Source organism: Salvia splendens, chromosome 20 (genome assembly GCF_004379255.2).
Source record: "Salvia splendens isolate huo1 chromosome 20, SspV2, whole genome shotgun sequence".
Lineage (NCBI taxonomy): Eukaryota > Viridiplantae > Streptophyta > Magnoliopsida > Lamiales > Lamiaceae > Salvia > Salvia splendens.
Genome location: NC_056051.1, coordinates 367,894 through 382,232, shown reverse-complemented (window position 1 = coordinate 382,232; position 14,339 = coordinate 367,894). Strand labels below are relative to the sequence as shown.

The 14,339-nt window shown below is 38.4% G+C and overlaps 3 protein-coding genes across 4 annotated transcripts; all 3 read right to left on the bottom strand.

The window, feature by feature from the left end:
- Nucleotides 1-6,039: 6,039 nt before the first annotated feature.
- On the bottom strand, nt 6,040-9,732 carry LOC121781281. Of its 2 annotated transcripts, XR_006046170.1 has the most exons (5): nt 9,594-9,732; nt 9,053-9,520; nt 8,690-8,857; nt 7,845-8,269; nt 6,040-6,793 (listed from the first exon to the last, which is right to left on the bottom strand). XR_006046170.1 is itself a non-coding variant. In XM_042179020.1 (4 exons), exons 1-4 carry the CDS (start codon nt 9,658-9,660, stop codon nt 7,917-7,919), a joined length of 1,056 nt encoding a protein of 351 aa, XP_042034954.1. In that variant the 5' UTR covers nt 9,661-9,732; the 3' UTR covers nt 7,804-7,916. The 2 variants fall into 2 exon arrangements, 1 of the variants encoding a protein (XP_042034954.1); XM_042179020.1 differs by lacking the exon at nt 6,040-6,793 and having other exon boundaries at nt 7,804-8,269.
- Nucleotides 6,155-6,682, bottom strand: LOC121782676 (ankyrin repeat-containing protein ITN1-like). Its single transcript, XM_042180627.1, has one exon. It carries the CDS (start codon nt 6,680-6,682, stop codon nt 6,155-6,157), a length of 528 nt encoding a protein of 175 aa, XP_042036561.1.
- A 503-nt stretch (nt 9,733-10,235) lies between the features above and the next one.
- On the bottom strand, nt 10,236-13,566 carry LOC121781913 (ankyrin repeat-containing protein NPR4-like). The gene is made up of 5 exons (XM_042179620.1): nt 13,352-13,566; nt 12,833-13,279; nt 12,586-12,750; nt 11,484-11,908; nt 10,236-10,964 (listed from the first exon to the last, which is right to left on the bottom strand). Exons 1-5 carry the CDS (start codon nt 13,527-13,529, stop codon nt 10,329-10,331), a joined length of 1,851 nt encoding a protein of 616 aa, XP_042035554.1. The 5' UTR covers nt 13,530-13,566; the 3' UTR covers nt 10,236-10,328.
- Between the last annotated feature and the right edge of the window lie 773 nt (nt 13,567-14,339).

Sequence of the window (14,339 nt, the reverse complement as noted above, 5' to 3'; positions counted from 1 at the left end):
AGCTTGCTTCATCAATGACTTTGTATTCCAATTTCCACACTATCCAATGTTAATCTTTCTTGTTTCATCTTATATTCATGAAATCTTGTTGAATCTATGATTTGCCTTTGTTTATTTTGATAAATTGAAAATCTACTTCACAAAAATATTGATCAAGCATCTACAATTGGGTTTTCCTTGGGTTAATGGATCATAATCTACATGGATCCATATCATTTGGTATCTAGAGCCTAGTATCCACTAGGTGTTTGATCTTTTGTTTATATGATTTTTTACTTTAGCCTTTGTGTTTCCTTTGTTTTAGCCTATATGTAATTGCTGATCGGATTGACCTATTGTTGATGGATTGAGCTGAAATTTTATTTGAAGTTACCTTGTAATGTTAGCTACTTGCCTACAAAAAACAGCTAAAAATACCTTCGTTTGCCTATGGATCTGATCGGTTGAATACATGTGCCCTGTTTTTGCATAGTTGGGGAAAAAAAGTGAAAAATCATACCCTATATCAAAATCTGACTTGTTGGGGCTATTTTATCCTTGAAATATACTCTAAAGTGAAGCTATGCACAAAGTTTCAGCCATTTTGGGGTTGGGGAACCATACAAAACAAATTCCTAAAGCTGAGTCCATGTTTACTATATTTCCAGCTTTCATATATGGCTTGTGTGTGTTTTGCTTAAGGCCTTGAACCTACTTGCAACTTGCTAATATGTGTTTATGTATTATGTCTTCTTGATTTTTGTTTGCCAAGAGGTATACCTTGATTGATCCACCTCAAGCACCTAAAACTTGGAATTAGAGTTGCGAGTGTGAGGGAAACCACCTTTTACTATACTCTAAACCTTCTTCCGAGTGATATTGGGGAGTGTCTTTTGGGGGGTTGGGACATCTTGGTTAAGGCCACCTTCTTAAATCTTATTTTCTTTATTTTTCACTAACCACACTTGGGCTAGTCCTTAGTGTTAGTCTTATTGCAGGAATTTACTCTATGCCTCCTCGCACCCGGTCCAACAAAATAGTGGGGACAACTGCGGAATGGGAGGATACAAGCATGAGCCATCCTACACTCGAGGGGGACCTAGTGAGCTTAATGGACCAAATGGTGTCGGATTTCAAGCGTGATCTCAAGCAAGATATCCGAGAAGAAGTGAGGGAATTCGAGGCCCGATGGACATCCAATCAAAACACCTTGGTTGGAGCTTTAAAGGAGGTCCGTGCATCAAGATCCGTTACTCCTAAAAGTGACCATCTACATCTCAAAGCTTCTGGCATAGAACATGTAGTGTTGAGGGACAATGGAGGCTATAAGAAGTATGTTAGCAAGGAGTGTGGAATGAATGGTGATGATAGATGTGACTATGAGTCAAGGTACCATGAAGATTGACTTGATAGGGGAAGTAGTGGGGAGCGAGCTCCAAAATCTCATGGAGAGTGGCATTCTAGGAGGGTGAGAGATCATGTTAGCTTTAAGGGGTTTGAGAGGTCAATTGAAGAAGAAGTCGCATATAGAGCTCGGTTGAGGCCTACCTATCGTCATAGTGGTGTTGACACAAACTAAATGGGTACTCCATCAAGTCGTGTGACCACATCCTCTTCTTTCCATTTCTCACATGAGCTTCTTGATATGTATGGAAATGTCTCTTCTTTGATGAGCTTAAACCAAATTAGTAGAGATAAAGAACGAGAGAGAGAGAGAGAGAGAGAGAGAGAAGGCTTGAGAGTGAAAGTGAGTTTAAAAAGCCAAGAGAGCGTGATAAAATACAAGAGTGTGAGGTGCAAAAGTCAAGAGAAAGTGGTGGGGGTGAGAGAAAAGAAAAATACCACATGAGAGAAAAACCACAAGCACAAGTGAGTCAAGGGTGTTTGTTAGATTCTAAGGCCAATCGTGGGTGGGCACCAAATGAGCCTTTGTCTCTTGCCCTAGGAATATAAGTTCTTACCCACTAACACTTTTTCTATGTCTTCTTATGTTGGTGACTTTTTAGTGAGTAAAATTGAAGACATGGAAGTGAAGCATCAAGTTGTACATGGCTTAGAAACTACATCCCCGGATAAGGATGAAGAGGAACGAGGGCAAGTGGATGAACTCCTTGCCCAAGGTTCAAGTGAACTATCCTTGTCTCCATGTGATTCTCCCTTAGAGATGATTGTATTAGAGAAACCCATTTATTTTGATAGATTTGTTATTGACGAGTTGTGTAAAAAGTGGTTTCATGAGCTTGAATCTTTGAATGCTAAATCTTTATTTGCCTCATATGTTGATCCTTTTTGGTTACATACAAGTATTGAAAGGCATGACATTTCTCTTGTGAAATTTACCTTGAACGTTGGAGTAACTTCCTTCCATACTAAGATGTCTAAGCTTTTACTAGTGTGTATTTTTGAGTCTCATGAGCATGTGGGTGCAAATATGAGGACCATGATGAGTGAAATGATCAATGACTTTAGAACTTGGTATTTGCTATGTTTCCATTGTCAAGTGGTTAAACCCTTCAATGGGATTGGAGTGTTCTATGGTCGTTTTGTGAAGAATTTTGCTACTCACATGTCGCTTGTGGATTTTGTTGTGATTAATGGCATAAGAATGCATTGTTCCCATATGGGTAGTCATGATCTAAGTTTGTTAGAGGAATTGCGTGAGGCCTATTTGATAAGAATCTTACGATGATGATTATGCCTTTGCACAAGTTACATATGCATGATTTTGTGCTTATTATGCATGTTGAGCATAAAAATTTATGGATACATTGTGCGTATACTTTTGACCACTTCTTGAAATTGTTGGTGCAAGTGAGTGAAAACCATTGTGAGGAACTTTGTTTGTTAACTGATAATTCTTCTTGCAAGCTTGATGTGGGTTGTAGTTCATATTTTGGCAAGAGTGATGCACTAAATGATTTTGTTTGGGATTACTTTGTGAGGGTGTGTTCTCCTCAATTTAGTTTGTATGCGTTGGATTTATTTGAGCATTGGCGTGAAGGATATCTTGATGAGTTTGAAGTGTTTTGTTATAAAGATCCTTTTTATACTCCCCTAGCACTTTTGAGAATACCAAATATTTTGTGAAGAAGTTAATACATATAGCCCTAAGTAGTGTGGGCAAAGTTGGGAGTAAAGATGACAAAGTGTTCGATGCATATGTGTCTTGGCATAATCTTTGCTTTCATTGCATGACAATCAAGCCGTTCAATGGGGTTGACATGTTTTCTTGTCTTTCTGTCAAAAACTTTGCATCATATGGTTTTGTTTGGGGCTTCAATGTTAAAGGATGCTTACATTTTTATTCTCCAATAGCTTATGTATTGGTTTTGAACTTGTTAGAGCATGTCGATCATCTTAGTGTGGTAACATCTTTGAGAGCCGTTAGTGGTCTTAATCTTTATCATCATATTTTGATATTTGATTTGCTCTCGTTCTATTCTCTAGGTTTGCGGAATCCGGATTTTAGGGCAAATCCTTTCCAAGGAGGGGAGGGTGATATGACCACGGGAGCTAGATGTCAAGAGTCTTCACTTCGACGTGCGCCATGGATTAATTGGGGTCCAATGATGAGTGAGAAGACAAACCAAGGATCCAATAAAGTTAGAGGACCTCCCGAGGATGCGAGGAATAGAAAAGGATCGGATTCGATGACAAATCCTTTCTAAGAAGGGGAGGATGATACGACCCCACGTGGAGGCCCCACGACGAGGTCCGTGGCGAGGCGACTGCGGGAGGGGCTCTCTACTTTTGTGCAAAAGGCCATGCTGGAGGAGTCCATGAAGAACGGGGAGCCCGCGATAAGGAAGTTGCTGAAATTTGAAGGAGGAAGCATTCCACCCGACCGGGTGGGATTTTTCGCACCAAACCACCCGGACGGGTACAACTCTCTGGAGGAGCTGCAACCAAACTTTCCCACCCGGCCGGGTACCCATGTTGCCACCCGACCGGGTGCGTCGTCGAAGGCATGAAAAGGTCAGAGCATTCCACCCGACCGGGTGACTTTTGGGTCACTTCGTCCACCCAGTCGGGTGACTCACGGAAGGCAGGGCTGGTCCAGAGAATTTCACCCGGCCGGGTGATTTAGCACCCTAATATCCACCCAGCCGGGTAGAGTTGCGCATGATAGATTTTGTGGGCCTTTTTCTAGGGATTTGGGTCTAAACTATAAATACCCCTTTTCCGATTTTATTCCTTAGTTTTTGCTGAAATCATATACTTGAGAGATTTGTTCCTCTTGAAGAGGGTTTTCATCTATTTCCTAGATTTAGTTTGCTTGGTTCATCAATTCCTAGTAAAGTATGGATCAAGTAGAGGTATGCTTTGAGGATTGTGGTTGCATTGAAGATCTAGCCATGAATGCATGTTAATTATGTTGTAAGTGCTTTAACTTGCTTCATCAATGACTTTGTATTCCAATTTCCACACTATCCAATGTCAATCTTTCTTGTTTCATCTTAGATTCATGAATTCTTGTTCGATCTATGATTTGCATTTGTTTATTTTGATAAATTGAAAATCTACTTCACAAAAATATTGATCAAACATCTACAATTGGGTTTTCCTTGGGTCAATGGATCATGATCTACATGGGTGAGACTCAGCCAGACCGCGCCAGCTATGCCCAAAAGCTTGGTCATGGGCTGAGACGTGCAAGGCCACCGGGCATGGCACGAGCCATCTAGCCATTGTGCTAGGCCATCGAGCCATCATGCTAGGCCATCGAGCCATCGTGTAAGGCCACCATGCCAGGCCATCGAGCCATTGTGCAAGGCTATAGAGCCATCATGCTAGGCCATCGAGCCATCGTGCTAGGCCGTCGAGCCTTCGTGTACGGCCACAATGCCAGGCCATCGAACCATCGTGCTCGGCCGTCGAGCCATCGTGTAAGGCCACAATGCCAGGCCATCGTGCTAGGTCGTCGAGCCATCGTGTAAGGCCACAATGCTAGGCAATCGAGCCATTGTGTCAGGCCATCGAGCCATCATGCTAGGCCGTCGAGCCATTGTGTAAGGCCAACGAGCCATCGTGCCATCGTGCTGGGACGTCAAGCCATCGTGTAAGGCCATAGAGCCATAGTGCCAGGCTATCGAGCCATTGTGCAAGGCCATTGAGCCATCGTGCCAGGCCATTGAGCCATCGTGCTAGGCCATCGAGCCATTTTGCAAGGCCATTGAGCCATCGTGCAAAGTGTTTTATATTTGAGTAATCAAGATGATTTGCATGGGCTCTACATGGGCTCTACAAATTACATGATTTGCATAATGTGTTTTATATTTGAGTAATCAAGATGACAGAAAACGTGACACTCCGTGTATGGTACCTCGGGGTATTACAATTTTAGTTAGATCAATCGGTGAAGATCTTGAGTTTGGTTAGTCTCTAGGTTTCCTTTAGAGATCTGGTGTTAGATCCGACCTAGGGTTTCAGATATGACTTTGGTTGGTGTATGGTGTGGGAGATCCTTTGTAGATCGGGTGAGATTTCTGTGTTTGTGAAGGTTTACGTGAGAGGAGGCCGGAGCAAGCGGTAGTTGGAGACACGGTATAGTTAGACACCTGAGTTAGACGGTTTCTTCCTCTTGTGACCCTTGGTTGAAGCTGTGGGGAGGTTCTTGGCCAGGTGTAGTCGCTGTTGTGACCTGAGCCACATCTCTATTGTTTCTCTTCTTCTTGTCTTTTGTTTTGCTTTGATTTAGATCCCCCGGGATCAGTTGCTTGTATTACTAATTGGTCTACGTAGTGTGCAGATGACTCGGTGTAGCTGGAGACTCAAGTCTGGTGGAAGACTTGAGATTATCTAGGGTTTCGATTGTGTTTCACTTGTACTTTGTAGAGTTGTAATCCTGTTTCTTTTTGTATCCGGCGATTTACCTCTGAGATTGGCCATCTCAGTACGCGGTTTAATACAAAAAGAGATCCCAATAATTAGTTCGCATGGTGGCCAAATTCTATGATTGTTAAGGATAGAAAGCTTGGTTTATCGTGACTAAGGGAAGAATTAAGAATCGAGAAAGGAAGGGAAAAATTGTGCAACTGAACTAAAATAACTTGGCATAAACTTAAAAATATATCATAGGGCACACATAATACAATGATCATAGACCCAACTTTAACTTGCAGCTGATAACCCGCTGAAAAGTTCTGGTTGAATCGCATCAATAAGGTCGGAAAGCTCAGTGCTTCATCCGTAGCACCGGTCTTACCAGGTTCTCTGGTGTGGCACGGGGCACCAACTCAGAGAGAAACCGCTGAAGGTTTGTGTTGAGCAACAACTTGACAATCTCGATCCCAATCGCTAGAAGAACCGTCACATAAACATCAATGATAACCAACTTAACAAGCCACCCTCTCACAGAAACAAACATCAAGAAATATGCTGACATGAATGTCGAGATGGAGCCAACAAGAGATATCAACAACCCAATTAGTCCGACTTTCATCTGCGTAGGTAATGTATTCAAGAATTGGCTTTCTTCGAAGCTCGATGTCATGATCGACCAGAACACTATGATAGAAAGCGTCGACCCAAACAAAGCCAACGCTTCAAAAATAACGAAACATGTGAACCAACTCTTGTGGAGTAGTGCTGGCAAGCCGTCCTTGTTGTTTCCTCCCGGCACAGTGAAGGCGGCTGTGAAGACGACGGTAAGCATGATAGTGGCAATTAGCATACACGAATCTGCCGTGTTTCTCATCCACATTTCACTCTTTTCTAGGAGGGACTTGTGCTCCTTGCTAAACACTTCCCTTGATGTCTGTCCTTCTTTGTTTCTCCGTTCTAGATATGATGCTGTAGAAATTGCCTCCACTTCCTGTAAGTTATAATAATTACTCTCTCCATCCACGAAAAATAGGGCTATTCCATTTTTATCCTTCATTTTGAAAAAATGATAATAAATAGTTAACGTAGATAGAAAGAAAAGTAAGAGATAGAATAATATAGAGAAGTCTCTTGTCTATATTATTCTCTCTCTTACTTTTCTTTCTATCCACTTTAACTATTTATTATCATTTTTTCAAAATGAAGGATAAAAATGGAATAGCCCTATTTTTCGTGGACAAATGGAGTATGATACAATTCAGATAAGGGTAGTGATAAAATGCAAACTCAATATATTGTACGAACTCCAAACTCATCAATATAGTGTCAACACAGTATCAACACAATGTCAATAAATTGTAAAATTTCAAGATTTTAATATCAACACATTGTCAACACAATGTCAACTATTGACAATGTGTTGACAATTTTTGTTGATGTTATTTTTGTCATATGTTGACATTTTTAACGGCCAGATCATAGTTTGGAGTTTGTATAATATCTAGAGTTTGCATGTGATTATATCCCATTTAAATAATCTATAAATGTTGTTTGATGCAAATATGCCATGAGAATGAATGAACTTGTGGAAATCCTAGTTTATTGAAATGGAAAGAAATTATTAACTATAGAAAATGCAACACTATGAAAGTCAGTATTTATAAGTGGTTTGAAAATTTTAGGACTCAAAAGGAAATAAAATAAAATTACGAAAATTTAAAAAAAAGCCCTAAAACAATAAAATGATGATTTCACCATTTGTTAAATGAGCAAAATCATTGTATATTATGGCAAAGGTTATGAGTTTGACTCGTCAACCCATTTTGCAAGTCCAATGCGAATTTTAAGTCAATAAAACACAGTTCACATTTTTGGTGTCGTCGGATGGAATTTCATCAATGTTCATTTTTTTCTCCTTTTTAAACAATCTCTTAAATTGTAACATAATTAAAACATATCAATATTTAAGAAATAATGTGGTATAGGCTTATATCGGCACGTAATATATTGAACTTCGAACAAAATCATGTTTTGTAAATTACCTTAAACCAAGCTAACTCTTTCTGCATCTGGAAGGGTGGAATGGATACTACATTCCTTGAATTGGGAGGAGGTCATTTTGCTGCTAGATGCAAAATGTGGTCGCCATTTTGATCTTGTGAGGTTGCAAGAAGATGTTTGAAAGCTCCAAAAGAGTAAATTAGTCTAAACACATTTTCTCTTCGATACATTACAGCAACATGAAATATGGTATACCCGTCGCTATCTGTTTCCCAAATCAGATTAGGGTAATCCCGAGTAAGCATTGTTATAAGCTCGACATTCCCAAACCTAGCCGCGTCGTGAAGAATCAAAGGATTTTTCATTAGATCACGCACTCTTGCCCGATCCAGTCTTTGAACCTCGGTCCATACCTTCTCAGCTAACAACTGAAGATCGGGTTGCATCACTCCTTCAATTTGGCGCCCTAACAAGAATTACATGCATTAGTTACCATCCATCAAAAGAAAATATGGTAGAGTGATTGATGCTCAGAGTCAAAGATTTCGAGTTTGAGTCAACCGTCAGGCCTTGAAAATTTCTATTTATTTATCCATGTATAAAATATGGTACACTATGAAAGTACAATGTACAGATAACTTAATCTGTATGATGGCTATTAATTAAATATTTCATGTCTACTATGACTATATTAGATAACCTGTATTTTACACTTTTATCGGCATCTCGTATCTTTTTTAAAATTTACACACTGGGGGATGACTTGAACACCCATCTATTAGTCGAAAAACCACCTATGTATGCATATAAAGTCGAAGGCGATATGAAATATCGAGGCATGACTGCAAAACCGAAACCCCCGACTAATAGAGAATAGGGTGCTTACTTGGTACGCCTTTCATGGTAGCCTTTTTCACATGACGACTATCTAATATTCTTCTATTAGCGCGGAAGTGTGAAATATCCTGTCGTGCCAATGCATGCAAGACGGTTCCTTCTTCATTCCTCATTGTAGCCAGAGATACATTCTTCTCTAATAGTTCTAAACCCACATCTGCACAAATTCAAGGCCTCGCGATGTCAACTTCATTTTCTTCGTGTTTTGTTTAATTTGTTTCTTTCTTTGTTAGGTTTAACCACGTAGAAGTACGTAAAATTTATGAATAAGAGATAAACGAATACATATAAATTTTTGGAAGGTTAGTGATTTCTGTAGTATTATGAATTCATTGGCGATATATTATCATACCATACATTCTTGTCCGTACAAGGAGCAACAAGATATCAAACCATTCTTGGTTTGAAAAATCTTCAACCTTAGTAGATTTGAGAAAATAAGAGACCATTTCCTTATTCCCACAGAAAGCTGCCTTATGGAGGGGCGTGGCGTTATTTTTGTCACGCGCAGTCACCAAACACGGATTCTTTCTCAGCATTATATCAGCAACTTCAACGTCCCCCGAGATAGCTGCATAGCAACACGCTGTGCATCCGCGCCCGTCTAGCAATGCTAAGTCATCGCACGAGCTTATGCGCTCCACCAGCTCTCGTACAATTTCCTCGTTCCCCATCGCAGCAGCAAGATGGAGAGCTCTATCGCCCCTCTCGTTTATTTCAACAAAAGCTAGGGACGGGGCTCTTTCTAGAAGCTTCTCAATAGCTTCCCAGTCGCCTTCTAGGACAGCCTCGTACATGGAATCGCCATCTGAACGATTTCCTGTTCGAAATTTTTTTAAAAAGTTAAGCATAATTGAAAAAATGTACAAATCATTAATGGGAAATATGATAACCTGTAGTTGATGTAGCAGTCTGCAATGATCCTGGTTGGGTTGAAGTTGAATGAAGAATGTTATCCATTTTAGGTGCCCAAAATTCTCTTCCGCAATATGAAACTTTTTATATGATGTTTTTATTTCTTTTTCTTCTTTTATGGCCACTCTCCTTTTCTTTCTTTATTTGTGGTCCTATTTATTTTTTAACATGTATGCTTGGATTAGAAGTTTGGAAGCTACCTTTAAACTCTTTTTTCTTTTGTAATATGGAAGGTTTAAACTTTAGAGTGTTTTAGATTCAAATATTATCATATGAATGTAAGTATTAGATTATGCCAAGTTGCAAGGAGATGATCCTCATAAGTCATAAGTCATAAGTCCATTATTGTATAGTAAACTCCATGCCATATAATACTAAAATTCAGTTCTTATCTTTCATGTTTTATGTGAGATGATGCTTAAAATTTAAATAATTAGGCACCAAATGAAATGATGTTCATAAGATTATGCTCAGAACTAAGTTCCAATCTTTTGAACGAAAAGTATGTCATTTAAAATTGAAAGTTGCCATCTATTCTTCTATTCAACCAACAACCTTTTATCTCAAAAAAAAAACATATGAACTCAATAGATATATACTACAACTCACAAGACCATTTTTAAATTACACACTGCTATGTATATCTCACATCCACACCAATAAAATACGACGAAAATAAAATCCCATGTATGAATACACTCTACAAACGATGACTAGGGTTTCTTGTTTCCGGTCATACGACGCCTACGCCATACCGGTGTAGAAAGCTTCTGAGCTAGATATCCAGGAAGGATGACGTTAAGCCATATCTTATCGAACTGATAGAGAACTGCGTAAACAAGCACAATATAAACCAAAAGAATAACAAATTTAACAAGCAATGCCCTTGCTCCAACGAAGACCAGAAAGTAGGCCGACACGAAGGCAGAGATGGAGGCGACAAGAGAGATGACGAGGATGATAAGTCCAAGTTTCAATAGATTCGGTAATATCTGCATAAACTGATCTTCTTCAAAGCTGGATGTCATGACCGACCAGCACACAGTGATGGACATTGTCGCGCTAAACATGGCGACTGCTTCAAAAATAATGAAACATGTGAACCAATTCCTCTTTATGTGCACCGGAAGCCCAGAGTCTTCGTTTCCTCCCGGAACTTGAAATGCAGCCGCGAACACTAATGTAAGCAAAATGGTGGCTATCAGCATGCATGAATGTGCTGCGTTGCGCATCCATGTTTCTGCCTTCTCTTGCAAGCTCTCGTGCTCCTTTGAGAATAACTCTTGTGGAGTCTTCCCCTCCTTGTTTCTCATCTCCAAACACGGTGGTGGGACAATCGCCTCAACTTCCTGCAGTGTTAGCCAAACATTATGGTTCGGATCTCTCTTACCGTGATGCAAATGTGCCATAATAATGACTGGACTGTAGATTTCAGAGAAACCCTAATTTCTTGAAATCGAAATATATGATATTAATGATCAACATTGACTGCAATACAATGAGAACCACTAAATTTTAAAATTATACTCATACGGGGTGTGTTCTCTAACTTTTCTTAAATTCCTAACATGCTAACTCATCAACGCAATGTATTAAAAATGTTAACACGATCACATTAAAATGACAACACAAATTTGTGTTGACATTTTAATATACAGTGTTGACATTTAAATATCAATGTCAACACAATGTATTAAAATATCAACCAAGTTTATGTTGACATTTCATTGTCATATTGTCGACATTTTTAATAAACTGCATTTATTAGTTAGCAGTGTTAGCAACTAAAGAAAGTTAGCAACGGATCATACATCTATACTAATAGTATCTATCAACTTATATTAATTTAAGTGTAAATGAATTCTTACCATAAACCACACTATCTCCCTTTGCATTTCAATAGTGGATTCGGTGACGATCCTCCTTGCATTTGGATGTGCTAACTTGGCAGCTAAATGCAAAATATTGTCACCATTTTGGTCTTGTGAGATTGCAATAAAATGTTTTGCAGCTCCTGTTTCGTGAATGAGTCCGAACACAATTTCTTGTCGATATATGACAGCGATGTGGAATATAGTATACCCGTCGCTGTCTATGTCCCATAAAAGATCGGGGTAAGTGCTGGTAAGCATAGTTATAAGCTCGACGTTCCCTACTTTCGCTGCATCATGAAGGATCGGAGGGTTCTTGATAAGCTCGAGCACACGAAGCCGCTCTAATTTCTGGATTTCGGTCCATATTTTCTCTGCTAATGAGCATAGATCTGGTTGCATTGCTCCAAACATCCGTTCTCCTATGATATTTTTTTTATCACAATGTCATGCTTCTAAGTATGTTTAAATCAAACTATGAATCAAATACTACTAAATATATTAAAAATTAATATTGTTACTATACATAGCTATATTAGTAAGTAGTAAATATAGATCAGTAAGTACAATAAACCCGTGGAAATTTATTAATGAATGGAAGGAGTATATTTACTAGTTACCTTTATAAATATGGCATTTTTCAATATACAAAGAAAAAGCAAAATAAAGGACATAGCACCACCATAGCATATGGTTTCACCATCACTCTTATAGCCTTCACTTTTACTTTAGAGCTTCAATTTGAAAGAATCCATGAACTGTTTTCTAAGAATCACCTCTTGAAAGTTAGTAGTTACTTTTATAGATGCAAGAACCTTCAATGAAGCAAGTTAGTAATATACAATTCATATAATTGATTTTGAAACATTGAAAAATATTTCAAGTCTCTTCACTACCATAATAAAAACAGCTAAGGATAATTTTTTATTTAACTGCGGAGTTAATTAGTGTTTCTAAATATATCACCTACACTACTTGACAAAAGTATCCTCATCTTTTCTTTACGCCTTAAATTTTGGCAATTTCATAAAATTTCTAAATCTGGTAATTGCATCTCCAATTTTGTATCATTATAAGATGAGTTTGTTGTAATGCGTACCGATTAGTTCACTATGTACGAGAAGCAAATCGAGTACTATGGCTTTGAAACGGGAGCGCTTCACATCTTCAACTTCGTGTCTGGCTAAGTGATGCAATGCTGTTCCTTGTTCATTTCTCATAGTAGCAAGAGGTCCATCCCTTTCCAATAATTCTAGAGCCACACCTACAAAAATTAAAACCTATAATCTCAACAAAACGTTACTATATAGTCTATCATAAAATAAGGTAGAGATATTACAACATACCATACATTTTGCAACATATAACATTGACCAAAAGATCAAACCATTCTCCTCTAGACAAATCTTCAACTTTAGTCCATTTCAGAAGATACGAAACCATCTCTTTGTTTCCGTGCAATGCAGCCTTATGCAAAGGCGTTGCGCCATTTATGTCGCGCGAAGCACTCAGATTCGGATTTCTCTGAAAGATTAGGTCTGCAATCCGTATTTCTCCCGATACAGCCGCGTAGCAACAAGCCGTGTAGCCATGTCCATCTAGCAATGCCACGTCGTCTGGGCTCATATTTTGGACCAGTTTTCGCACGAATTCCTCGTGCTCCCTTGCAACCGCTACATGCAGAGCTCGGTCCCTCTCTTCCGTTATGTGATCACGAGCTAAAGTCGGGTGTCGTGCAAGAACTACACCGGCTGCTTCCCAATCACCTTCTAGTGCAGCTTTGTACATAGATTCTGTTATAAAAAAAATCAAAGAAATAGTGAGATTTTATAATATATTTTTTGCATCTCAATAAATTATCTGACCTTTCCATGCTTGATTTACGCTAATATCTTCATCAGAAACATGATCGGCTATTGTAGATGATTTAATGGAAACCAAATGATCGCCGGCGTCCCTCTCGATCTCGTCTTTTCCTTCGATGTTCTGCCATTTTGGGCCGTAGACTTGCCGGCCGCTGCTCGTGGTCACCAGTCTCTTCATCTTGGCTCTCAAAACTTGTTGATTACAATATTATGTTTTGATTTTTTTTTCATTTTCAATTAGTATGGTTGATACTTTGTCTCTTCTCATCTTTTTGCTTTTCTTTTATCTCTACATTTTATGAGTATTTACTGTATGTTATCTTATAACAGAAGTTTGAAATGTAACATTTTCTTTTCAGAATGGGATGAAAGAAATTTAATTTAGTATACTCTCTTCGTTTCCCTAAATATTGAACATTTGTTTTTTCCATGAAATTTTATATAACAGAAAGAATAAAATAAGAGAGATAACGATACTATTTTCATTTAAGAAAATATATCATTTTTAATAGTACAACAAAAAATATAAACATGTCATTTTTAATAGGACAGTATATCAAGCCTGTAGTTAATACTTCATCCATCCATAAACCATAAATTATAGCCTTACTATTTCATTTTGTTTTGTTTACTAAAAATTATCTCATTTACATAAAAATTTTTACTACTTTTTTCTCTTTGACTCTCTAACGTTACCTACCTTTATCCTTTTTTTCTTACTTCCTCCGTCCCATCATAAGTGTGAGTTTCTTTTGGGCACGGAATTTAAGAAAATTATATTTATTAAATGAAAGTGGAGCGAATAAATTATGAGAGAAGAAAAAGTAGAAGAGATGAAGATAGAATAAAGTAAGAAAGATGGAAAAAAGTAAGAGAAATAGCACTACAAAAAAACGCTCATTAGTGACGGAATTATAGTGACGGCGAAAAACAGCTCAAGAATTAGTGACGGATGAATGACTGAAATTCGTCAGTCACTAATTAGTAC